The sequence below is a fragment of the Lontra canadensis genome, unplaced genomic scaffold (genome assembly GCF_010015895.1).
Source record: "Lontra canadensis isolate GAN:19392208 unplaced genomic scaffold, GSC_riverotter_1.0 scaffold1, whole genome shotgun sequence".
Classification (NCBI taxonomy): domain Eukaryota; kingdom Metazoa; phylum Chordata; class Mammalia; order Carnivora; family Mustelidae; genus Lontra; species Lontra canadensis.
In genome coordinates, this window is record NW_022630995.1 from 63,545,863 (window position 1) to 63,572,764 (window position 26,902).

The 26,902-nt window shown below is 49.5% G+C and overlaps 1 protein-coding gene across 5 annotated transcripts in view; it reads left to right on the forward strand.

Annotated features, from left to right (window-relative positions):
- TBC1D14 (TBC1 domain family member 14) overlaps nucleotides 1-26,902 on the forward strand; it is a 101,981-nt gene that overhangs the window by 50,499 nt on the left and 24,580 nt on the right. For 4 of the 5 annotated variants that reach the window (XM_032855448.1, XM_032855474.1, XM_032855456.1 and 1 more), the window contains exons 4-7: nucleotides 20,165-20,283; nucleotides 22,042-22,124; nucleotides 23,333-23,450; nucleotides 25,347-25,453. In XM_032855448.1, coding sequence (XP_032711339.1) covers nucleotides 20,165-20,283; nucleotides 22,042-22,124; nucleotides 23,333-23,450; nucleotides 25,347-25,453 — 427 coding nt within the window. Of the gene's footprint in view, nucleotides 1-13,159; nucleotides 13,219-20,164; nucleotides 20,284-22,041; nucleotides 22,125-23,332; nucleotides 23,451-25,346; nucleotides 25,454-26,902 lie in introns of those variants that run through there. The other variant, XM_032855483.1, reaches the window with a different exon arrangement.

Below are 26,902 nucleotides of genomic sequence, written 5' to 3' on the forward strand. Positions count from 1 at the left end.
CCGGGTTTGAGAAGTGGCGACTTGCTGGGGAATTTGGGTACTCCGGTGAAGATGTGCGGATGAAATCTTATTAAAAGATCTCGCCGCCATCGCCTGGCGTGCGGGAGTTGTGGTTTACTGTCTCTCGGTTGCTCAAACTATCGGAAATGGGGGTTGGATTAATAAAGATAAATTAGCAATACTTACTATCTTGGTTCTGTTAATTGGTAGAAGATGTATAAGATGTTAACCTATTAAGGAAAAGAATACACTGGGCATCTTATCACCCTGAAATAACCACTGTTTGCATTTTGGTATTTTTCCTTTCAATAATTTTCTCATGCGTGGTCTTTTGTTATTTATTTATTTATTTATTTATTTATTTATTTTGAGGAAAAGACCACTTAAAAAGTCAAAGCGAGTCTCTGTATTCTGAGATGTCAGAGGAGCTCAGGGCTGCCCACATTTAGAGAGACGCTTCCAAGCATCGTTTGTAAATCCTTGAGACCTTACAGCAGGTACATAGACTCGGGGATTCAGACAGCGTCCTGTTTGAGCTCCAAGGCAGCTGCCGACGGGTAGGGACCGCCACGGGCAGTGCGGGCTTGTGGGCTCCCATGTCCTGGATAAGACGTGTCATTTGAGCAGAGAAGCGTACATGTGTTTGGGCGTGTGTAACCTGGAACGACTTGGATGGCCTTCTGGAATTTCCAATCAGCCCTTAGATGTGAAAGCGAGAATCCCAGAAGGCGGCAAATCCAGAACAGCTGAAAGCAATATTCATTCTCCTCACTTCTGGGTGCTGTGAAGTCTGGGTGGTCAAAAAAACATAAACCATCACAAACTGCAGAAAAGACAAAGCCTGGATGGTCAGTGCAGGGGGCTGGTGACGGGCCTGCAGGTAATTCTAAAACAACTTGAGAAAACTTCCTTCATCTTCAAAATAGGGTTGAACCCATTTACAAAAAGAGCAGGTCCTTGTTGTGGGTAAGGAGCAAACACACTCTAACCTGTCTCCTGATAAGCCCAGCTGTAAAACTGGAACATACTCCATCATATGTAGAGTAGCTCTTCGAGCCTTCTGGAGTGTAAACGGTAGCAGGTGGACCGCGGGAAAAGACCAGAGCTCAGAGTACCGCTGACTCGATTAACCCTAGCATTTTTTTCTCCTCTGATATTCCACAGCCCGAACTCAAGGTATCCTAAGACCCAGAGATGGGCGTTAATAAGCACTAGGTATTAGAGACGGGTTAGATCAGAGTTAGCACTAGCAAAGCCTTTGTGGTTCTGGGTGAAGAGTGGTATTCTCACACTCAGAATGCAGAAGCCCTACTCTTCATTTTTTCCTTCTCTCTGTTTCCTCACACCCCAGCCCCTGTGCAGTCTCCCGAGAGTAGAAACGGGCCAGCAGGAGCCTGAAACTCTCAGGAAGGGGACCTGATGAGAGGAGGTTTATTCCCAAGATGGTGGGGGAGACCTCTGATGCCCTCTTCTCTCTCCTCCTACCACTTGGCCCAAGGTTGTGGGAGGTGTGTGTGTGGCTAGAGAACCAGAGAAGGGGTGACCCAGGGAATCTGTAAGTTCTGGAGACATTGTAGAGAGGAAGAGCTCAGGAAAGTGGCCTCGAAGGTTATTATGAACTCCTGGGCTGACTCCCAAGTTGCAGATGCATGGATCTGACCCTAACTAGCAAAAGTAGACTTGAGAACCGGACTTCAGGAACAGACCGGCACCTGGGTCCCATGCTGGCTGCTGGGCGATGCACATGGTGGGGATTGTAGCCAACAGGCGCCATGAAGGCTTTGAAAAGTCAGCTGACTTTGGAGCCACAACCCAGGAGCCCCTCCACAGAACTTTTAAATGAAAAATGAAAATAACATGTTATTTTTTATTTATTATATTGCCTGGGTGGCTCAGTAGGTTAAGTGTCTGCCTTCAGCTCGGGTCATGATCTCAGGGTCCTGGGATGGAGACCCACATCAGGCTTCCTGCTTAGCGGGGAGCCTGCTTCTCCCTCTGTCTCTGCCTATGCTCTCTCTCTCTCTGACAGAGGGATGAGTAATATCTTTAAAAAGAAAAAAAATAACCGTAACAATAAAAAGCTAATAAACAACAAAAAGCTAACTGGATAGTCTCAGTAGTAGAGCAAAGATGATAGCAGAAAGAGTGCGTAAACTTTGAGATCGGTCCATAGAAACCATTCCGTCTGAACAATACAGAGAAAAAAGATTGGAGAAAGTGACTAAGCTTTAGGGACACATAGGGCAGTACTGACAGGCTGAACAGTGGTGCTCTTGGGGTTTTGGAAAGAGAGGAGAAAGACGGGGTGCAGAAAACATATTGGACTAGATAGTGTCTGAATATGGCTTAAATCCGACAAAAGATCTAAGCTTATAGACTTGGGGAGGGGGGCTCGGTGAACTCCAGACGGGAGGAAGCCACAGAGGACCATGCCGAGACAAATCCTAATCGAACTGCTGAAAATAAAGACAAAACTATCTTACAAGCAGCCGGAGGAAATGGATTACTTACTGGGGAATGACAATTTGAATGACTTTGATTGTTTACATCAGAAACCTGGTTTTTAAAAAGTACTGGTGGAAAAGAGCCATCAGTTCCAAATTCTATGTCGGGCACAAAACCCTGCAGGGTTGCAGGTGAAACACAGGGGTCGCAGATGAAGGAAGCATGGGAGAATTTGTTGCCAGTAGATCTGAGTTGCTGTAGGACGTTTTTCAGATGGAAGGGTCATTATACCTTAAGGAGACTTGGAACATTCAGAAGGAAGAGGAGGGGAAGAGTGAGGCTCTAGGTAGGTGCAACAGACCCCTGTTCTCTTCGTGAGCTCTTTCTAACGTGTTCCATTGAAGCAAAGACTAGAACATCATCTGGGTTCTCAGTGTGACATAAAGGGATATGGTGGTAAGAGGCTAAAACAATTAAATGTGCATTATAATCCCTAGGTCAACTGCCAATTACAACAGAGAGTAAAAAACACAAGACATTAAAATGAAATTCTAAAAAGTTAAAAAAATGAAGCCAAGGCAGGAAGGAGGAAATAGAGGAAGGAAAAACAAAACAGACAAGATAATAAACTGAAACATATCAGTTATTATATTAATATAAATGCTCTGAACACACCAGTTGTGTGTCTGAGGGCCTAATCCTGACAGATTGTCAGAATGGGTAAGAAAATTAAAAAGACCCAAATACGTGTTGTATAAAAGAAACTCACTTCACATGTAAAATACGTAGGTTAAAATGAAAGGATGGGAAAAGATATACCAGGAAAGCACTAATTGGAATGAAGATGGAGTAGATAGAGTAGCATAAGGAAAATTAGATTTCAGAGGATGGGAAGTTCCCAGGGACGAGGCAGAATGTCACCTGATAAAGACAGAATGACTCTGAATGTGTGTGTACCCACGAGAGCTGTGGAATGCATGAAGCAGAGATGGGCAGAGCTGGAACACGTGTACAAGTCCACAGTTACTACTGGGTTGTCGACTCTAAACGGTGACCTATAGACCACTGACGGAATCAGCCAGGACTCTGAAGGACTGACTATGGGCCGGCTGGACTGATGGGTGTTTGGAGAACGCTCCGGCCTCCCGCAGGAGCACAGCACACATTCTTGACAAGCGTGCATACAGCGTGCACCAGGATAGACTATAACCTGTGTTATAAAAGCAACCATAAAGCTGAAAGGATTAAAATGACACAAAATAGGTTCTCTAACCACAGTGGAATTAGATCACAAAGCCGTGACACAAAGATAGCAAGAACCCACCCCAAAACTTGGAAATTAAATAAGTAACACACTTCTAGATAAATCATGGGACAATGAGGAGGTCACAAAGAAAGTTAGAGAATATTTTGGACTGAATGAAAATAGAACATACCAAAATTTGTGGGATATAATGCTTAGAAGGAAATTTAAAGTGTTAAAAGGCTCATGTTAGAAAAGAACAAAGTTCTCTGATCAATAATCTGATTTTCTACGCTAAGAACCATAAAAGAAGCAAATAAACCCAGAGTAAGCCAAGGGGAGGGGGATAATAAACATAAGAACAGAAATCAGTGAAACTGAAAATGAAAAATAACAGTGAAACCAAAAGCTGATTCTTTGAAATGATGAAGAACATTGATCAAACGCTAGCAAAATTGACAAAAGGAGAAGTAAACCAGATTATCAATAAGAGTGAGAGAGGGGATACCACAGAAATTAAAACAACAATGAGAATGTCACAGATAACTCCATATTCATAAGTTTGAGAATTTAGATGAAATGGTCCATTTCTTCGAAAATCACAAGTCACCAAATCTCATCCAAGATGACTAGATGACCTGAATCACCCTCTAATTATTAAAGAAATAGAAATCTCCAAGCCCAGGGAGTGTCCTTGGTGAGTTATGCCAGTATTTAAAGAAAACTAACACCAGTTTTAGAGGCGAGCCCAGCTCCTGACACATTTTACAAGGCCTCTATTATCCTGCTACCAAAGGAGACAAGTGCAGTACAGAAAAATCTGATTACAGACCTGTCTCCCTTATGAAGATGCATGTAATCCCCAATAGAATATTGGCAAGTTGAATCCATTAATACTTAAAAAAAAAAAAAAAAGGTCATACCCCACAACTAAGTGGCATTTTTGCCAGGAATGCAAGGCTGGTTTAGCATTTGAAGATCAGTCGGTGTAGTCCACCATACTGACAATCTTGGGTGAGCCTCGGGGGTTTTATCTGAGCGTGGGAACCTAGTTTCAAAAGTTGACAGGCTATATGATTCCATACATGTGACACACTGGAAATGACAGGCGTAGTTCCAGGGATGGCGTGGGGTGCGAGGGGCAGGGAGGAGGTCTTGGGGCTGGTAGAATTTCTCCTCATCTTGGTTGTGATGGTGATGGCTGGAAGAAAGATGTAGAACTTTCTGTTCTGTGGTGGCGGTAGCTGTTAGAAGTCATAGAACTATGTACATCAAAAATATTTTAATTAAAAAAAATAATGTACAACGAATGAATCCATCAGGGCACCTTTGACCCACGTTTCCATTTCTAGGGATTCATCCTAGAGATGAATCAGTATATCAGTAATCAGTATGTAAGTAAAATGATGGTTGCTAAGGGTTCCAGCGCCAAAGGTTGGAAGCAAGCTCAATGCCTGGCAGTAGGGAATTGGTTAAATCCCTAAGTGGAATAAAGTGCAGATCCTAAAAAGCAAAACAAATGACCATTCTCTGAGTGTGCTCTGTACATGTAAAGATACATGCATATATTTGTAGACACAGTGACTCTGTCTGGAAGGACACTTACACAGCTGATCGTGATCGAATTGCTTTGGAGAGGGGAATTCACTGGACATGTGGGAGATAGGGAGGAGGGTGACCTGCTTTCTCTGTATATCCTTTCGTATCTTTTAAATTTTGTTCTGTGTGCATGTCTACTCTAAAAAATATATTTTTTAAGATTTTATTTATTGGGGCGCCTGGGTGGCTCAATGGGTTAAGGCCTCTACCTTCAGCTCAGTTCATGGTCCCAGGGTCCTGGGATCAAGCCCCGCATCGGGCTCTCTGCTAGGGGGAGCCTGCTTCCCCCCACCTCTGCCTACTTGTGATCTCTGTCAAATAAATAAATAAAATCTTAAAAAAAAAAATAAAAAGATTTTATTTATTTATTTAAGAGAGAGAGAACAAGAGAGATAGAGGGTGAGCACAGGCAGGGAGAGGGGCAGAAGCAGAGGGAGAAGCAGGCTCCTCGCTGAGCAGGGAGCCTGATGCAGGACTCGATCCCAGGACCCCAAGGATGATGACCCAAGCTGAAGGCAGATGCTTAACAGACTGAGCCCCCCAGCCATCCTAGTCTAAGAAATATTTTTTTTTAAAGAAGTCTTTTTTTTTTTTTTTTAAGTTTTTTTAGTTATTTGTTTGACAGAGCTCACAAGTAGGCAGAGAGGCAGGCACCGGTGGGGGGCGGGGGGGGGGGGGGAAGCAGGCTCCCGGCTGAGCAGAGAGCTCTATGCAGGCCTCCATCCCAGGACCCTGGGGTCATGACCTGAGCCGAAGGCAGAGGCTTTAACCCACTGAGCCACCCAGGTGCCCCTAAGAAATATATATATTTTTTAATGTGTGTAGGGGGCATGTGGCTGCCTCCTTTGGTAGAACATACAACTCTTGATCTTGAGGCTGTCTGTTCGAGCCCTACATTGGTGTAAGATTACTTAAGAATTAAAAAAATCTTTTTTTTTTTTTAAAGAAACAGTTAAAACAATATAAAAAGGGGTGCCTGGGGGCTCAGTTGGTTAGGCAACTGCCTTAGGCTCGGGTTATGATTCCGGGGTCCTGGGATCAATCCTCTTATCAGGCTCCCTGCTCAGTGGGGAGCCTGTTTCTTCCTCTCCCTCTGCTGCTCTGCCTGCTTGTGCTCTTTCGCTCTCCCTGTCAAATAAATAAATAAAATCTTTAAAAAAACAAAAAAATGAAACAAAACAAAAAATGCGTGCAGAATGAGAGAGGAAAAATTTGAGGAGTTTCGGGCCCAAGATAGCAAGATGAAGCCAGAGGTGAATGGGTGTCCCCAAACACAACCCATGTCCCTCCAGAGGGATGGTACAGATCAGACATTGAGCTGCCCAGTGGCCAGAGCAAAGAGGGCTGCGTTCAACAGCTGTGGTGGTCCCTTACTGGAAGCTGAACCAGTTCTGGAAGTTTGGGCTTGTCGAGGTGCCAGACAGCATGTGTTTGTGTGCAATAGGGACCTTTCGGTGGAGTCTCAGGAGGTGGTCGCGCAAAATTTCCAGTCCCGCTTAATTTGGGTTTTTGGAGAAGGAGCAGGTTAATTATTTATCAGACTTGTACATGAGGCCTTTCTGGAGGAGAAGGGAGAGCAGTGATGGGAAGTTTCTGTAGGGAAAATGACAAGGTCATTGAATTTGACCTCTGTGTTTATTCTTTGGATAGATTGTCTCCCACTGTTGTGGTCATGGTTAATTTATTCTGAGAAGTATAGCTCTTGTACTGAGAAGTATAGCTCTTGTACTTCAAGTGCCTTTCGGGGATAGAAACTCTGAAATTCCAGTGCATAGTACCTCTTACGGTTTGCTTATTTTTCCTGATGTGGAAGTGAAAAATTCTCCATCTGTCTGCCTATGTGGCTCCCAGGAAGAGAGAGGGATTTGGGAACAGAAGCCCACATATTAGTTCCCGCAGATCTTCCTGGGGGCCTCTGACAGGGCAGGGGTGAGAGGTCTGCAGTTTGGGAAGGCAGGGGAACCATGAGAGGATTCTGACTGGGATCAGGGGTCCCCAAGTCTTGTCTTGGTTCTGTCATCCACAGTCAGTTGTGTGGCCCTGGGCCAGCGACTTTATCTGCCCGAACTGCAGTTTCCCACTCTCCAAAGGTCCTATGCACCTTGCCCGTGCTTGGAGGGTCAAGTAGGCTGAAAGCACTCCCGGGGCAGCGGCTGGTGTCCAGTGGGAGCTCAGTAAAGGTCAGTGGCTCCTCCTGTTCCAGTCTAACCTCATGGCTACACCCTCGCTGTCGTGGGAGGGTAAATTTAAAAAAAGCCAAAACACATAAAAACCAAAAACCAAACCAGCTTTGCTGCAGGAATGTTCAGTGTGGTTTGGAAATTACAATTGGCAAATCAGCCTTGGATTCCATCTGAAATGGCTTAAAAAATGTTTTGTTTTGTTTTGTTTCAAATTCAAAATAATTTATGAAAAAAGACACAAATGATCGATGTAGGTAGGGTAAAACAGGAACGCCCTCTTCACCCCAAGACTTCTGAGCCCCTCCTGGTGGGAGTCTCTGACAGGTTAGTGCCCACCTTCCCACACTGCTTGCATACACATTTCGACCACATAAATGCAGTCGTTGTGGAATCGTAGGCCATGTGAGCTGCGCACACTCTCTTTGGCATGCGCATGCCAGGTATTGGGGAAACTGGAACAAAGAAACGACTCAAAGCTACAGTAGGCTTGTGCTGAGCCGGAGAGCACCATTCATGTTCTGCAGTCAAATGCTCTACCCCTGAACTATAGCCCCAACCACTCACATTCTGAACCCGGTTTCCCACTGACCTTGGGCTCCGGCAATGGCATCTGCATTCTGGTGGCCCATCCTGTCACTAGAACCAGAAAGATACATTTCATGGTAGCAGCAGAACGGAGGCAGCTTCCTAGGAAGACCAAGACAGGTGGCCATTGGGAGCTTTCAAATGCTTTTGCCCTTGTCTGGGCAGTTTAATGTGTTGACATGGAAAGAGTGACAGCCGAAGAACACCGCTCTTCCATTGATCTAATTCGCAGTGGAAGACTGAGATTCTCGGGTATTTTATAGTCTCTCAAACACTACTGGAGCAGCGGGAAGACATTTCCAGTGAGCGAGGGCCCTAGGGCTGGCTGGCTTGTCTTGTGTGTCCAGCCTGGAGTGCAGGGCCCAATGCACGGCAGGTGGCCTGAGGAGACCTGATCAGCTGGCTAGGGGTGGAAAATTTTCCCTTCTCCCCTTCTAGGTTCCATTGCCCGTCCTGTAATGAAACATAAGACAGATTAACAGGAAAAAAACTAATTTTGTATGTATGGGAGACTTGGGTTTGGACTTGGGGTAGTAGATTAGTGAAGACATAATAAGGTTTTTTGATGCAGCCTTCTTGGCCCTGATTTCTCAGTCTCTGGTGGGAAGGATGCCTCTGTCCCTCCTGATACAGGGAGGGTACCTCTCACACAGGAGACTTATTCCTGCTTTCAGGCGGACAGACGAAGGCCAGAGTGTCCTCGCACTCAGTGTTTCTCGAGAAACTTTAACTCGGAATAGTGTGCCAAAGTGGCATGTTTGCAGTGTTATATTCTGTGCTCCTTCATAGGCGACTGTGTAGGACTCTGAGAAACCTCAGATTGGTGGAGAGCGAGACATTTTCCACACCTCTCTGTGACTTGTCTAACTTGAACTCAGAGTGTTACTTTTAAAAAACCACTCGTCCGCGTGGAAGCACTTTGGATGGGGCCTTTGCATTGTAGAAGGTAGTGGAAACTACCCGTGGTGTTTCCGGAAGTAATAGGCAAGTGCTCTGTTTGTTCCTTGGTCTCATGGCTGAGTCTAATCGTTAATGTGGCTGTGGGCGTGTGAAGGGAGCGCCAGTGTAGGAAACTGAAATTAGTTCAAGGGCAGTCCCCCAGAGAATTCAGCTCTAGAGTCAGACAGCCTGGGTTCAGATTGGACCTTGCCACCTCCCATCTGCTGCCTTTCCGAAGAGGCCACTCAGAGCCTCAGGTGCCATGTTTGGGGACAGAGAGGTGGGGGAGGGGACACTGGCATTGCCTGTATTAGAGTCCTGGGGCCACTGTGACAGTGCCACAGACTTGGGGGCTGAAAACAGCCCACATTTATTCTCCTACAGCTTTGGAGGTCAGAAGTCTGAAATGTGTCTTCCAGGCCCAAATCAAGGTGTTGGCCAGGCTGGTCTTTCTAGAGGTTCTAGGAGGGAGTTCCTTTTTTCCCTTCCAGCTTCTGGGAGGCTGCTGGCATTCCTTGGCATGTGGCTACCTCACTCCAACCTCTGATCCTCTTGTCTCCTTCTCTTCCATAGTCACACCCCCTCTGCCTCCCCCTTTTAAGGATACCTGTGGTTATTTTGGGTCCCTGCAGATAATCCAGGATAATCTCCCCCCATCTCAGGGTCCATAACCTTAATCACATCGGCAAAGCCCCTTCTCCCATAGAAGGTCACATTCACAGGTGCTGGGGATTCCAGCATGGTTTTAAAGTGGGGGCCATGGCTCAGCCTAACACAATCTCTACCTCTTAGGATCATTAGGACTGAATGAGACTCACTGGGTCTCAGCCCAGTGCTCCCTCCTAGATAGTGTTCCGAGAGGTCTTCCCTGCCCTCCCTGTCTGGATGACCTTTCCGGCCCCCATCAGCCATCACGGTCACAGACTTCGCTATTTCCCATCTTAAGTTCTTGCTTGGTTGTTTATTTATGGCCTGCCTCTCAGCCCCTGCTAGACTACGAGCTCACGAAAGCAAGGTCTAGAACTTGTTTGCTCAACCATTCTTTATCTCCAGGGTCTGGAACTGCACCAAGATTTAGTGGGTAGTTAATACATATTTGTTAAGTGGATGAATGAGTGTCAAAATTCAAAACAGGCCACTTTGTGGGCGTTTTTCTTCTTATTTTTATGACAACATAGGCATTTTCCCGTATCCTTAGATGTTCTTTCATGATCTCATTTTTTACTAAATAGTGGCTTTCTGTGTAACATGATTTACTTAACCAAATCCCCAGGACTGAAAGTTGTTCCTTCGGTAATCTTTTGATCCCTGTGAGATCCAGGGGCTGGTTTCTAAAGTGTATGCAGCCCTAGGTGTCGTAGGAGTCGTGAGGGCTGAGAACCCATTCGTCTGTGGGAAGGGAGCTTGGCAGTGTTAGCCCTCTCTGGCTCCAGGAACTCCTTCCAGAAAGCCCACAGTTAGCCCATAGGCCAGTCAGCTGCCTCCGGGGGCTCTGGAAATCTGGGAGGTGTCTTGGGCACGTCTGTGGTTTAGCAGTCTTCTGCTTGCTGGTCTGGGATGATATGAGGGTAGGGACTGTGCTCGTCTGTGTTCGTCTGTGTTCCTGGGGCCAATCACCAGAAGTGTGTGGATGGAAGGATGGAAGGGAGGGAGGGGAAATGACTGCCACTGTTCTCAGAGGTTTTATGGTCCCCTGAGGGAAACACATCTTTTTTTTTTATTTTTTCAAAGATTTTATTTATTCATTTGAGAGAGAGAGAGCACAAGCAGGGGGAGATGCAGGCAGAGGGAGAGGGAGAAGCAGGCTCCCTACTGAGCTGGGACTCTGATGCAGGGCTCGATCCCAGGATCTGGGATCATGACCTGAGCCAAAGGCAGATGCTTAACCCACTGAGCCCCCCAGGCACCCCGAGGGAAATACATTTTAAATAAACATGTAATTACAAGTGTGATCAGTGCTGTGAGCAACGGACGCTGATGCTGGGAGAGAATGATGGGCCTTATTCTGGTCCCGGAGGGCAGGACAGGGGGTGCATTTCTGCTGTTTGCGACAAGATCTGAAGGACCGTCACCAGACATTGCATAGTCCCTTTCACTTGTGAAGAAAAACTCTAAACCTACAGAAAGTTTCCAGGAATAATTCAGTAAGCACCATATATGGTCCGCTGAGACGGAACAGTCACTGACATTAGGATATTCATATTATCATGCCTCTATTTTTTTTTTTTAATGGAACCATTTGAAAGTAAGTTGCAGGTATCGTAACATCTTACCCCTCAATATGCCAGCATACAGGTCTACAGAGTGGAAGCTGTCCTACGGTCAGCATGAGACTGTTAGCACACCTAAGGGGATGGTCAGTAATTCCATGTGACTGTGACCATGTTCACGACCAGACCACATTCTGCTTTTCCCCAGTTGCACCACACTGTTCTTATGAACCAGAATCCAGTCAGGCTTGCGTATTGCCCTTAGCTTTTTTGTCTCTTTATTCTCTTGGTATAAAACAGTTATTCTGCTGTTTTCTCATGACATTTACCTTTTCTTTTTTCCCTTTCCTCCTCCTTCCCTCCCTCCTTCCCTCCCTCCTTTCCCTCTTTCCTTCCCTCTTTCTTTCTTTCTTTCTTTCTTTCTTTCTTTCTTTCTTTCTTTCTTTCATGACCATAGGTCAAAAATTCATTTAAAACATGGAGAAGTTGAGTGAGGTGGTAAAATTGATGATAAGGGTATTTGAAGAACTAGGCATTTATTGGCATAAAAACAAAAAAAGAATTAGAACAAGATTGTTAGGTTGAATTTAAACCTACAGACTGGTGGGAACAAGAAAATACAACCTCTGGAGTTGTTCTTTCTACTGGACATCAGTGTACAAGTTAGTGTGTCACATTTTCTGGGCTCTAATAAAGTAATAAATAACATGGGCACACCCTCCTGGAGGACTGAATAAACTGGCTGATATGTTAAAAGTGCCCAGGGATGAAGTGAAAGGACACCCCACACTCCAATGCTTTTGTCTTCCAAATTTCGAGTAATTTCTCTTAAGGTTTTCCCTAATCCTTCTTCCAGTATCAACCTCTCTCCCTTGATCCTCCTGTTACTTTTTGAAACAGCTTTATTGAAATATAATTACTATACAGTTTCTCATTGTCCATGTTCAGTGATTTTTAGGAAATTTATGTAGCTGTGCAGGTATCAGTGCACTCCAGTATTAGGATGTTTTCCTCATTCCAGAAAGTTCCCTCAGGCTTGTTGGCAGTTCCCTCCTCAAGCTCCAGGCAAACAGTAATTTGCTTTCTGTCTAGAGATTTGCCTTTTAAAGAAACTTCATAGAAACAGAATCTTCCAGATGACCTTAGTCATGTTTTGGGGCTCGCCTGTCCAGTAGCCTGTGTGCACCGAGCCTTCCTGCCCATCCCATGTCTTCAGTTAATGTGAGTTCATGTTGTGAGTATTTGCAACAGGTCTCTTTGTGGAGGGACATTTTGTTTCTCTTGGGCAGGCTCACAGGGGTGTGGTCGGTGTACTGGCCCCTGAGGGATGCCAGACTGTCCTCCAAAATGGCTGCACCTGCCAATGACCTGTGGCAATTCCCGTGTCTGCACGTGCTCCCCGTTACTCCTCCATCTTCTTGAGTACAGCTGGGTGGAAATCCTAGGCTTCTTCCCAGTGAAGAAGTTTCTGGTGGCAATTCGGGAATGCTGGCCTCCAGCAAGTCAGCTGTGGAAGCCTCCTTGTCCTAGTCTGGAGACTTGTGCATTTCCATCCCCGGGGAGTCTTGGCATTGGCCCAGACCCAGTCTGTCCACCCCTGGACGTTGGACCCGTGGGCTGCCGGGAAGGAATTTTGCCCCTGCACCTGTAAGCTGGGGTATGGTTTGTAGTGGGATGCTCCCAGTCGGTGCCGCTCTGCTGAGGGTGCGGGCCACCGTCCGGGCGGGCGGGGGGGCGGACCCCAGGGAGGTGAAGGGAGCTGGGAGCCCCGCCCCTCCCCGCCCATAGCCCCGCCCACCGCCCGTGAGCCAGGCCTGATGCGCCGACGCGGAGCGCGCGATCCCATCGGCGGCGCGGCATCTGCGCGCCACTGAGCGGCCTGCCGCCCCCGCCCGCCCGCCCGCGCGCGCGCGCGCGCGCCGAGCCGCCGCCCGAGGTCCCCGGAGCAGCCCGCCGGAGCCCGCCCGGGCATGGAGCCGCCGGCCGCGCGCCCCTGAGCCCTGCGGCGTTCATGGTGAGTGCGGCCGGCCCGCCCACCGGCCGGGCGCCTAGCGTGGGTGCGCCCGGGTGCGTGTGCATGTGTGTGTGTTGCACACCACTGCTCCAGCGAGCTGAGGCTTGCACGCGGCCGCCGTGTTCCCCGCGCGCCTCCCCGCAGGCTTTGTGTGTGCGGCTCCGCGAGATTTTCCCCCGGGGGTCGGCCTCGGCGGAGGCGGTCAGAGATTCTCCCCTGGGGGTCGGCCTCGGCGGAGGCAGTGAGAGGCCGAAGGGTGAGCCGCCGCGTCCTGATTGTTGTCGCCCCGCGGGGGACTGCAGCCTGTTCTCCGATCCGGGCCAGGCCCGGTCCCCTCTCCCCGGCCAGGGGGCCTTGCCCGGGATGCTGGGGGAAGCCTTCGTGCGGGGGGCGGGCGGGGGCAGCCTGCGCCCTGTTGGATCAGACGGCAGCAGCGGCCAGGCTTGCTGGAAGCCCGGGTTCGTCTTTAAGACATTGCACTACCCAGGCCGCCTATTAACTCGGTGTTCTGCGTGTTTTGTAAGGAGCACGGCCTTGAACAGAGGTTCCCCACAGTTGCTTTCCCAAATGCCATTTCCGGTGAGATGGGGGATGCTCTCGGAACCGCGCTGCCGGCGAGCAGCCCCGGAGGTCCTCAGGGGGCCTTCTCGCTGTGAGGTCAGGCGGGTGGTCACCAGGACGGCCTCCCGGAAGGCTGAGTCCTTGGGAGACCTGGACAGGCCACTGAACGTCCCAACAGACCAGAGCCTCTCTCCCCGCCCCCCCCCCCCCCAACTGCGTGTCACCGATAGCAAGGTGTGAAGCCAGCTGTGTCCTTCCAGGCTCTTCCTTGCTCTGCGTTTCCCCACGGCCCTGCTGGGGAAATACTGAGAAGGGTGATTTTGTAGTACTCGGCAATGGAAAGAATTCCTAGCCATTTTCTGGGCACCTGCCGTGGCTGTCATCTGATAATCCATTCTCAGGGGAAGGGCGAAGGAATGCGCTCAAGGTCACACTGCTGATGGTGGTCATTGAGGAGGCTGAGATTGAAACCTGGGCCTACTGGCCCCCTGGTGCTTCCCCTGCAGGCTGCCTGGGCTCTTGGCCTATGAAGGTGTGGCCACTGTGGTGCTGTGAACGGTGGGTCTTGTGGGGATCACGCGTGATGACCCGCCTTGCTTTGTTGCCGAGGTCCCTGCAGCACTAGCTCTCTTGTGGGAAGAGTCTAATCTTGCCACGGTGTAAGTTGAGTCAGAGACTGGAGCACAGGTCTTGTCGGACGGCTGTGCTCTTTCCAGCCTGAGGAGTTTTCCAGGCAGCCTGGGGGCCTCCCCTCCTGTCATCCTGCCGGGAATGCTTTCATCATTCAAGAAGCTTGATCTTTTCTTCCTCCTCTCAAACAAATGTTTGTCCCGCTGTCTTTTGTTTTTCCTCTTTAATGGCAAGTTAAACACGTATCTGAGGAGTCTGTCACCCTTATCCTTGCCCTCAGCGCTGTCCCGATCACACGATCACATGGTGGCTGTGGCTCCTGTGGCAGGGCACATCAGACGGGCTCCTCTCACAGTTCACTTTCAAGCTGGCCCCAAGTCCAGCTCCTCTCTCGAGGCTCATCCCTCCGGCTCCAGCGAGCTTGCTGTTGGCACTTGGATTCAGCACCATTCCCCATGTAACACACTGGTCCTGACCCACAGACAAGCCTGCTCCTGTGTGTCCCTTGGCTGCGGCTGGTGCCGACAGGATGCCTCTCCAGTGTCCAGCCCCGATCTGCCCTGTCCTGTGTCCTCTCGGGTGCACCCTCGATGAGATGCTGTCCTGGATTCCCGCCGCTGTAGACTCCCAGTCCTCCAGCCTTGCTCTCTTGCGGCAGTTTTCCTGATCTGCTCTCCTCGGCTCTGCGGCTTACTGCCCCTCCCAGAGCCCTTCAGGGCTGAGGTCTGGGTCTCCTCCAGGGCTGGCCTCGTGTGGTCCCTTTGCAGATGAGGGCCCTTTCCATTTTCCTCCTGCTAAAGCCTGCTAAAGCTGTTTGGCTCTCGGCCCCTGCATGGAGTTGGGACCCTGCTCCGCTGTCCTGGCTTTTTCCCCTGACCCTTTGCTGGGTCATCAGACCACACCCATGGCTCAGCCCCTGGTTTGTTTGTTGCTGCTCTTGGTCTGGTCTTCCCAGCAGGATGTGGGGGGTAGTAAACTCCTCAGGGCAGGGGCTGGGACCTCCCATGCTGACTAATGAGTGGCCTGTAAACCTTTTTGACAATCTCCTGCACCCCCATCCCCTGTGCCTTACACAATTTAAGTTGAGACTCTGGACCGAGATAAAACTAGTATAGAACTGAAAAAACTGTCCTTATTATGTGGACTCTGCTTTTTTTTCTCTCTCTCTCTTATTGTTTGATTTTAAAGAAAATGTTATCATGACCACTTAAACTGATTTATCCCTGGAACTTTGAAGAACCCCATTCTCTGTTTCCTCTGGGGCTGGGCAGTGTGGGGCAGGGTGATCTGTACTGAGCAGCCTGCGGGCTAATCAAAACTTGATCCCATAGGGGTCCCAACAAGAGAAAAACTTTGTGAGGAGAGACTGGCCGAAGGCTAGGCCTGGCCCCCAGAAGGGCTCACGCTCTAGTAGCTCTGGAGCGGGCCTCACCTCCCCTCCTCCTGGGAGCCTTCCCGGAGATGAGGAGGTGGGTTGAGTGAGGACAAGGAGTTCTTGCCCGAATAGGAACCAGGCTTCCGATTCACTGTTTGCTTCTCACTCTGTCCCCGTCCCCATGACGTGCCTAACACTGGTAAGTCATGGCAGAACGTCGTTTCTCCAGGGATTTTTTTTTTGTAGCCCTCCTCCCTCCGCACCCCCCGCCCCCAAAGGAGCCTTGGAGTGAATAGTTGTCTTTTTTCTTTTTTTTTCCTGGTTAAACAATGATTTTATTGCTGAGTGCTTAGACAAATTTATGCAATCAGGGCAAACAGAGGCTGTGGGTGACTCGGATTTCCAACTGAGGGGAGGGGACAAGACTTCCCTGGTCTTAGGAATATGGAGCCAACTGGTAAACCCAGCTCTGGGTCAGAGTGGGCCAGAATTCGGCATCTTTATCTTTTCTATTCCCAGGATGCTTTCAGACAGCCACAGCTTTCTCAGTTAAATGGTTGGGATCCTCAGGAAGATCAGGAGCAAGTCCTTTGGACTTTAGACTTCTCCAGGTTTTATGTGCCTGTCACAGAATCCACTTGGGCAAGGTCACATGAGCCTCTTGGGATCACCCCGGTTCCTGAGGGAGTCAGGCCCTTCTTGGCCAGTGTTTACATCTGTCCCTCTGTACCCTCAGCCAGGTGGGGACACCAGGCAGTGAGGCAGGGTGGGTGGGGACGGGCCCTTCTCAGGAGCAGGCGTGGTCCATGGTGGCGACGGTCAGGTGGCAGAAAAGGGCAGTCAGTCCTTTCTGGTTTCTAAAGTCAGTTTGTTGCATTGGGAAAATGAGCTAATTGTTGACACCTCCGTGTGAGGCTCTGGAAGAACTAGGTGTGGAGCGAGACCTGTGACTGTTTCCAACGTTCCAACGACATTCACACCGGCAGTGCTGTTTGGAGTTCTGGAAAGGCTTTCCCTGTAATTTCAAGTATGGGCAGGACAAGCCACTTTTTTTTTTTTTTTTTTTTTTTTAAATCATGCAGTGCTTTATGTGGTTAAAACAAAAGTATTTGCCCTACCTCTGCCCTTAATTCAGTATTACAGGTTTCTGTCATGGTTGAAAGCTTTTCTTAGACAGAATGTGAATGACTGAATTACTTCTTCATCGTGTCTGTGAGCGGCTCTCGTGCATTCTAGAGTCCTGGGAAGTGTGGCTGCTTTCGTGTCTCCTGACCCCAGGTCCCACGCTCCCCAGCGGGCTGGTCACTGACAGCTGAGCCTGTACCTTCCATCTGTGACGTGAGGACAGAGGCGGCTCCTGGCTCAGAGGGCTGGCGGGAAGGCAAAGTCACGCTGACGTGTGTGTCAGGTTCTCGCAAAGCTCTCGGCTCGTTGGCGGTGCGGTGGTACATGTTGTTGTGACAGAGTTTCTGAGCGCTAACTGAAGGGATCTGATATTTTTTGGTTACGAATCAAGGCTTTTGGTTACTTTTACTCCTTTCTGTATTTGTGCTGTTTGCAGACTTTGTAGGGCTCCTTGATTGTTTGGCCCTAGGGCTGGTGGCCTGCTTGCTTTCTCTTTCTTTCTGTTTTTCTTTTTCTTTTTCTTTTTTTATATGCTTGTTTCAGGCCTAAGGGTAATGGCATTCAGCAGCCAGGGCTACCCTTTATTGAGAACTTTCTGTGCACAAAGCTTCTCCCTGTTCCTTAGATAGTCCTCTCTGGTTTGTACGGCTTCCTTCCCTTTCTGGACGTGTGGACATGCAGCTCAGGGATTCCAGTAAGGGCTTTGCTGGAGGCCGCAACTGGTTCTCGGTGAATCTGAATTTGTTCCCACCCCCATCTGGCTCCAGTGGCTCCAGTGGCTGCACTTAACCCGTGTAGAACTGGGCCTTTTCCCTCTAAAACTGCATACCTGTTTGAGTGTAATCACAAAGAGGTTGGGCTGGTGCAGAGTGGCAGAATGGCCAACCCCAGCCCCTTGCTGGCTGTGTACTTGGGGGGTAAGGCACTTCACTCTGAGCCTCAGTTACCCTGTCTGTAGAATGGGGTGAGACTTGCCATGGAGATTGCCACAGAGCTAGAATAAGACTGTGTGTGTAAAGCACACAAAAGCAAATGGAAATGGGTGTCCATGTTCTGGGACATTTAACTTGGGCTTGCCATCTTCGGCCTCCGTGGTCAGCAGGTGAGTAGCACCTTATGGGGCATTCGGGACTAATTCTTGTTAAAATCCAGTATGTCTCAGAATCTTTCTTAACACACAGCTTTGGGTAGATTGTCTCTAAAATTCAAGACTCTGACATCCTGGTGCTAGATGTGAAGCTTCCAGTGGCTCGATGGCCGTGTGAAGTTAGAGCTGAGTGCCCAACACCATGTGTGCTCAGATGTTGACTCCATGAAGGAGGGAGTCTGTTTTCTCAGTTTCGGGTAGCTAGGAGTCATTTTGGTGTTTTAGTGGGACCATTTCAGGGTAGACGGTGACGGCATGTAATCTTGCACACCCAGATGCACAGAAACTGCTCCACCCACCTGCTTCTTGGGGTGCCCCGTCTTGCAGCCTTTGAGGAAACAAATTCGCCTTCCTACTTTTTAGAGGCTTCTCTAGGTTCTTCTGGCTGAGGGAATAATTGCTGGCCAAATAATGTTACCAGTAACAGCCCTTTGGCAGCCAGTGTTGGTTTAATTCCTTTAGCAATCAGTGGCTTTCTGCTCGTGATATTGCTTCTGTTGTTCTCTGGAATGGTTATTTAAATCGTGGGTTAAGGGGTGCCTGGGAGGCCTCTGCCTTCGGCTCAGGTCATGATCCTAGGGTCCTGGGATCGAGCCCCGCATCGGGCTCTCTGCTCGGCAGGGAGCCTGCTTCCCCCTCTCTCTCTCTGCCTGCCTCTCTGACTACTTGTGATCTCTGTCTGTCAAATAAATAAATAAAATCTTTAAACAAAATAATAAATCGTGGGTTAACTGTTCATTTGTTTTCCTGTCTTGGCAGTTAGATGGTCTTCCCTCGAGCAGGAGGGTCCCAAGAGCCTTCTCTGTAACATAGGCAATAAGAAAGTATTGTTTTGTTTTTCTCTTTGGCAGAGGGCTAAGGGCGCGCACATATGTGCCTGTGCGCACACATGCACGCGCGCACACACATGCACAGGCACACAACGCACACGCTGTTCCAGAAGCCAGACTCTTTGGTGCCAACTTGCTTGACTCCCCGAACTCCTCTGGTTGGGCATTGGGAATGTGGGTCACCAGGTGTGACCAAGCCTTGGGCTACAATCCGTGGGACACATCAGTGACCCAGTGCTAGTGAGTCTGCTTGTAGCACCAGTATTTACGTAACCACTTGCAGTGACGGCTTCATACAAAGATGTTAAATAATTTTTTTTTTTTTTATGTTCCTGCTCTTAAGAAAATGGAACCGCGTTTGCAACATCGTGGATGGACCTGGAGTGTGTTATGCTGAGTGAAATAAATCAGACTGAGAAAGACAAATACCATCTGATCTCTTTGAGATGTGGAATGTAAAAACCAAAACAAATGAATAAACAAAAAGCAGAATCAGACCCATAAGTACAGAGAACACACTGATGCTTGCCAGGGGGGGTGGGGGCGGAGGGACTGAGTGGGAGACACATGCTCCCACTTAGGGCATGAGTAAATCATGGGAACAAAAGACCCAGCACAGGGAACATCGTGACGTTGTCATAGCGTTCATGGCGATACGAGGCAACCACACTGGCTGAATCACTATGTTGTGCACCTGACGCTAACGTAACATTGAGTCAGCTGTACTTTAAAAAGTACATCTATGAAAAGAAACACTTCTAATTATTTTTTGCAAAAAACGTTTAACCTTTTCCTCATGTTGGAAACTGTTGGAAGGGCTAACAAAAACATATAAAATGCCATGAGATAAAAGGAAAGGGGTTTGAAATTTGGGTTGGAAGCATGTCGGGGATGAAGCCAGGGGTCAGATGAATGCTATGGCCCTGAGTTTCCCAGTGGCCACTGCAATAACCCGTAGAAGTTGGCATCATCCAGAAGCCAGAAAACAGCTCTTATCCGGGAAAAGCATAAAGCCTGAGGGGGGCTGCTGGAATGGTGGTCCTCAGTGACCCCCCCGCAAGCCCCCAGCAGCAGGGGCAGCTGCAGTCCTCACTGCAGAGCTATATGACCGACCCCTCTAGTTGGCAGTGTTTCCTTTCAAAAAGGACATATTTTCAATATGCTAACCTCAAAATGACTTAAAGGACCTCACTACAAAACGGCTCTCTTGTGCTTGGAGGGACTTTGTAGTATCAGAACCAGCTAGGCCCAGAGTTACCCATTGTTTCTTTGTCCCAGGAATATGAAGACAAGGCTGGACGACCCAGCAAGCCGCCCTCTCCAAAGCAGAATGTGAGGAAGAATCTTGATTTTGAGCCACTGTCCACTACCGCTCTCATCCTGGAAGACAGACCAGCGTGAGTCTTCAAAAGATTCTAAGAATCTCTAGGATGTTTGCTTTAGTAGATAAGCACAATTTGTTGATCACATTTGTGTTAGAATTAAGAGCTCGGGTCACTCTAGGGAAGAAGAGTAACCCCTGGTACATATTAAAATCCTCAGCTCCTCATTATTCCCTTTGTTAATGTGTGTTCTATGATAATAATTATAACCGGTTTGCAAAACTCTCATTAACACAAAAGTTTTGACCAAGGTTTTCCACTCAGATGGTTTTTCATTGTAATTTAGCATTTAGAAATACTTCAGTAGCCACTGTACATTATGGGCTGACTTGTAATGGCAAGAAACAGGGAAGTGTCCTGCAAAGGGGGTGTTGCGGGGACACCCCAGCATGGTGGGTCAGCTCCTGGCCTGGCCGGCTGGCTTCTTGGAGGTCTGCTGTACACGGGCCCACCTCTGGTGTCCCGGGGCCTCTAGAGTCTGTCGGCAGATGAGATGGGCTTTGATGACTGGTTTTACAGATCACGTTTGGAGGCATCAGTGAGGTAAAGAGACTGCTGCGTTGTCCCAGGCCACAGCCAGTCTCTTTTTAAGTACTGAGCTTCTGTGAACATTGTGTTTGAATAGGACTATCCCACAGCTTTGGATAGAGGGAAAAAGAGAGCTTGTTAAGACAGTGGTCTCTTAGGTCCCTGCCCACCCTGAAATCTGCAAAAGTGGGTCATAGTCTTTTTTTGGGGGGGGGTAAGATTTTATTTTTCTATTTATTTACTTATTTAGAGAGCACACACACGTGTGAGTTGGGGGGAGAGAGGGAGAGAAAGAATCCCAAGCAGACTCCATGCCAAGAGCAGTGCCCGCTGTGAGGCTCAATCTCATGACCGCAAGATCACGTCCTTGAGCCGAAATCAAGAGTCGGACGCCCAACTAACTGAGCCACCCAGAAATGGATCTTGTAATGTTAACTCTTGGGCCTTGGGCCTGGTGTATGTGTGGTGGATGGGGAGAGAGTCCCTGCAATGCCGGGTTAGAAGGATGGAGAGGGACCCGGGAAGAGCCCATTCGGGACCACCCTCCCAGCACTGTCAGAAACGGGGCCTGTGGGAGAAGGTGCCATGCCTTCTGGCAGAAAGGCGGGCAGTCATTCAGAATATGCCAGAATGCAGGCTGTGCTGTGTGGGGAACATACCAGCCCAACCTTGCTGCCCCCAGCTGTCAAGCGCCTGCAGATTGACCTTCTGAAGGAGCCCAGGCTTTTGAGGTTTTCACCCAGGATTCGAAGTTGCACACCCCATTTATATGCTCAGAACTGTGACACACATTTTATGTAAAAGAACACAGATGAGCCAGTAGCTGATAGAAAGCTTGTGCCCTGGAGAAACTGGTAGGAAAGTGGATTCCTCCGTATGTGTGACACCTGCCCTTGGGGTCCCTGCTTCTCAGAAAGTGTGACAGCTGCCTGGGTGCCGTGCTCAGCTCGCAGTTGTTCTGGAGACTGGGGTGAAAAATACCAGAAGATCAAGTGTTTATGGGCAGCTGTTCCTTTCCTTCTACTAACTTTGTACTTCAGATTTTTTAAAATACTGAGCTTATTTTACTTCTGTAATTAAATCTTTTTAGTTTAAGAAATTGCTGTGTCTTGGGTCATCTTAACAAATGTAGTTTTTTGGTCTTTTGAGTTTTTTATTTTTTTTAGTAAGTAAGTCTCAAATTTTGTTTTTCAAAGACTTTTATTTGATGTTTGTAATAGTAGAAATCCTTTGTTTTTTGTTAAGAAATCTCCCAGCGAAGCCAGCTGAAGAAGCCCAGAAACACAGGCAGCAGTACGAGGAAATGGTGGTTCAGGCCAAGAAACGAGGTAACGGCTCTCACACGTGTTGCTTATGTCAGATGCCACGAGATTGCGTGTCTTTCTGGAGATTTTTTTTTACCTCCCGGAGCCCTAGATCCTGAACTTTGGTGAATGCCTAAATATTCTGAAATTTATTATCTTTCATCAAAAGCATATGTTTCCACTGACTGTCCATTCCCAGTAGCTTTCTCCAAGGAGGTAATACCATGAATTTACACGAGAAAAGAGACCGTTTAGGACAGAAGTGCTAGGCTGGGGAAAGCTTCAGTCCAAGGTGATGAGGTGATGAGCAAACTTCCTCCCCTCTCCGGCCTTCACGTTCCTCATTTACAAGACGATGTCATTGGATTTGATGAAATCCCATGCAGCATTTAAAAACCCTAAGACGCCAGCCTGTTTAAAAAAGTAAACGTAATAAACACAGTGTGGCCCATCCCACGAGTATTAATTCAGTGTAAACTGGAAGGATGTTCTGCCACCTGCTAGAGCATGGACAGACCTGGAGGGCTCAGCGACATAAGCTACTCACTAAAGTACGCATATTGTAAGATTTTGCTGACCTGAAGCCCCAGAGCAGTGAGAATCATAGAGCTGGAGAGTAGAGCGGTGGTGAGCTTCTGTCAGGGAAGGTGAGAAAGTTCTGGAGTGGCGGGTGGCGCACAACCATGTGAACGTACCCCGTGCTGCCAGTTGTACATGAGAATGGCTAAGATGCTGCATGTTGTTTTAGTAAAAGAAAGAGTGCGATAAACTGCGAAATAGCGCAGTAAAAGAAATAGCAAAAAGCACGTGTAGTTTAAGATGCTTGAGATTTCTCCAAGTTGCTCCTCCCACGCTATGACTTGTGCCCGAGCTGTGAGAGGTGAGGCTAGAGGCTCAATGGGGAAGGGGACTGGGCAGGGGGGCCCGGGGGCACCTGGTGGTCAGCAGTGTTCCAGGTTGGCTGGGCAGGGAGTTTCTTGGGTTTCTCTCCTGAGGTGGCTGAGCCCTGTTCTCACTCGCGTGTCCTTCTGTCTGTGCGTTCTCCTTAAAAAGCTTAGCGAGAGGTGGACAAGGACTAAGTGTCCTGCACCCCGAGAGGCCCAGAACGGGAGTTGGGAGGGTGGCGTCTTCTGGGTGTTTCGCAGCGTGACTCTGAGCCAAGTCACCCTGTGTGCGAGTGGCAGGTGTCAGTTAACCGATGCTCTATCCTTGTTTGCCATCGCTGTTTGCAGAGCTGAAGGAGGCCCAGCGGAGGAGAAGGCAGCTGGAGGAGAGGTGCCGCCTGGAGGAGAGCATTGGCAACGCCGTCCTCACCTGGAACAACGAGATTTTGCCTAACTGGGAAACAATGTAAGCTGTCATGTGGTGGGTACTGCTAGATGGCTTGGCAGTTCCCTCTAGAACCTGCCGTTAGCAGCGGTGTGAACTGGAGCTCCCGTCACAGCCTTCGGTGAATTTACCCTTTACGTTTATGTGGTGTGGGTCTCCCTCCCCACCTCAGTTCACCCCTGCTATTCCCTGCCGGGACACTGGGACAGCCCTCATCTGACCCCCAGGTTGTCTTTGCTTCGTATCCAGAGGAACCTTCTAAAGCCCAGGTCTGTGTCATCCCCCGCCCCTTAGTGTAGAATGTCCGTGACTTCCTGCTGCTCTGTATACAGTGTGAGTTCCTTTGCTTACCTGGTGGGAACTTTTGTGAGATAACCCTTCCCATCTAGGCTCACCTTCTAGCTCTCCCGCCTTGATGACCCCTCTCTTTAGGCATCCGCAGGACCTTTGCATGTTCCGTGCCCTCTGCTTAGAGTGCCCTTGTCCTGTAACACCTCCTCCAGCTAACTCTTCGTTCTTTAAAGCTCGTACTTCCTTGGGGAAGACATTCCTGCCCACGGGACTGTGGCTGACCCCTGGGTACACTGCACCCATCTGCTCCAGCATCTGATGTCTTCTGTCTGAGGCTGGGGATGGGGTCTTTGATGACATTTCCCAGTGGCCAGTACGCAGCAGAGCCTGACACCTGCTGTCATCTTAACACCCGTGGACAGCAAGAGATCTGTCGTCCTTGCACGTTCAGAATGGGGAGGGACAGTGTGCAGACAGCAGTCCCTAGGGCCACGCGCAGAGGCGGGTGGCTTCTTCTGGGTCTTGGTCCGTTAGCAGGTGCCATCATGGAGCTTGGATGGGAGTTTCCCTGCAGGCTTGTCCCTTTCCACCTAAAGTGGATGTCAGGATGTTGGGGACTTGCTTCTGGCACTTTCCTCGCTCTGGTGTTCCTCGCTCTCGTTACAGGGGTCAGACGGCCCTGTTGAGGATCTCTGCCAGGAAAACAAGCTATTCCTGAAGCCCACTTTTCTAGGTGTCTTTAATAGGCTGGACATGCTCAGGAAATATTTTCTCTCAAAGGGGACCCAGGAAGAGAATGGGGGTGCTCAGAACCCCTGGGCTGTCTCCCTGTGTGGCTGCAAAATGCCTCCTGCCCCTCCACTCCTGGTGCCTCCTGCCCTGCCTGACCCTTGGTGTGAGCTAGATGTGGGCACTTAGACAGCAGCCCGTGTTCAGGGCTCCGGCTGGGCGCCCCTGTGCTCTGTCCCACTTGACCTTCACAACGCTTCCCAGGGGAGGGTCTCAGCAGCTGCAGGGCAGAGGGGAGAAGGAATCTGCTCTGGGTTCCACAGGTAAGGGCAGAATCAGTCGCAGCAGCCTGTGCTGTTCTCCCCGCACCGTGCCGAGAAGCCCCAGCCGAGCCTGGGCCCCTTTACGTTATCCTCGGCTGGCGGCGATCCCCGCTGTGGGCCGTGCATGTGCCTCGTGGCCCGCAGGCCTCCGCGGCTCCACTGCTGGTGGGGCTCACTTCCCAGTGACCGGCCTGCGTGCAGGGTGTGGTGGCCAGCCGCTGGGCTCTCGGGGCTCCCTTCAGTGTGCCCAGCTGTCTGCAGTTCTGCAGCGGCCCAGGCTGTTTCTCATTCCCTGCTTTCTGCTCAGAAAGCCCTTCCCTTTACTTGCTTAAACTGGGGCCGGTCACACAGGATTCAGCTCCAGAACAGCGCCCTCACTGCCCACACGGGGCCCTTGGCGTCCCTGTCACAGCCGTTCTTGTTGATCTCCTGGCCTCTGGAGCGCGGGGCTGCGGCTCCATGAGCGTGGGGACTGTACGTGCAAGACTCTGTCCCCTGATTTTCTGGTCTGGGGTGGTCGGATGTTTCTTCACTGAGAAAAAACTCATAAATCCATGCTTCTGTTTTTGTGCAGGTGGTGCTCTAGGAAAGTTCGAGATCTCTGGTGGCAGGGGATCCCTCCCAGTGTGAGAGGCAAAGTCTGGAGCTTAGCCATTGGCAATGAGTTAAACATCACCCATGGTGAGTAGCTTGCCTGATCCCAGGCTTGGAGAATGGATCCTTTCCCGCTGCCACCTTCCAACCCCAGTCCTCTGGCTTCCCCCGTACACTCTGCCCCGTGAGGAAGAGAGGCAGCCACTGCCCTGAGGTCGTGTCTTTGAGAGGCCTGGTAACTGGGTCCTCCAGGAGGGAGAGACAGCGGGCAGCCAGGGTCACTCCTCCCTGCTTCTGTTACCCAGGAGTTCCGAGCAGACGCCTGCCTTCCTCCTGATACCTGTCCTCTTCCCGGAACAGACGGGGCACAGAGAGGTTTCAGAGCAGTGGTGGGCTGGGTCATGTCAGGATCTTTCCTCCAGGTGCTGTGGAAAGCCAGCTTGGTGGGGACGTGGGAGTGGAAGAGAGGCGGGCGTTCTTTCTGGAGGCTTCGTGGTTGGGGTGCGGTGGGGTTTTTGACAGCGTTTTGTTCCAGGCGTCTGATCTGTAAACGCCGTAGAAGGACAGCTCCCATGCCAGGCCGGGGTCCCTGAGTCCTGGTAGCTGCCGTCCAGGGGGAGGTAGAGATGTGTAGGTATTCCTCTTTCTTTGGGCTCTTCGTCTCCCCAGATGCCCCGTGCGGCATGTAGGTGGTCGTACCCTAGCATCTGTGCACCCTGGACTGGCTTCCCGCTCTGTGCCCCGCAGCCCATGAGGCTGTGTGCCCAGAGGGAGCCGGACACCAGGAGCTGAGACACTTCTCTGCCTGGCCGCAGTCTCGGCTGCTGAGACAGGAACCTCTTCCTCCCGCCCTTTGTGCTCCTGCCGTGGGTGGTGGCAGTTTTCGCCTCACGGAAGGCATTCAAGTGGAAAACTGATTTGTATCTTCTCTTTGTAGGTAGGGTTCGTGTTTTTATTACTGTTACTTTTTTTTTTTTTTCCTCCTTAATCTTACAAGACTTTGACCTTACCCCACAGTGGCGGCCTTGTCCAGGCAGCGTTCTTTGTCTTGATTAAGGTCAGCTCGTTGTGTGGATGGTTCCTGGTTTCTGTTTCTAGTGACTGCCTCCAGGCTCAGTTTTAATTTCTTTACCTTAGAGGATTATATGTACCATTTAACTTTTGAAATCGTTTGCAGACGTTTGGAGAAATCGCCAAGCATTTACCTCAATCCTTGTTCTTAAAAATGTTCTAAACTCTAGCAACAGCTGAGCATCGTGCTGGGTACTGTGTGTATCTGTGTGGTTCTCACTGATGCCTGCGTTGATTTTAGGAGAATTAGAATCTTCTGTGGACTATGTCAGAGTAGATGGGGCTCCACAGCCCCGATTACATATCTTAAAAGTTTGTCTTGATGCTGATATCGGTTCATTTTATTTACATCGCATCGTTCTTGTATGATTGGCTGCCTGGAGTCCATTTCCCCCACGAGAGCACATGCCCTGGAGGCTGCGGTCCCAGCTGTCACGCTCTCCGCTCCGTCACTGGGCCCGGCCC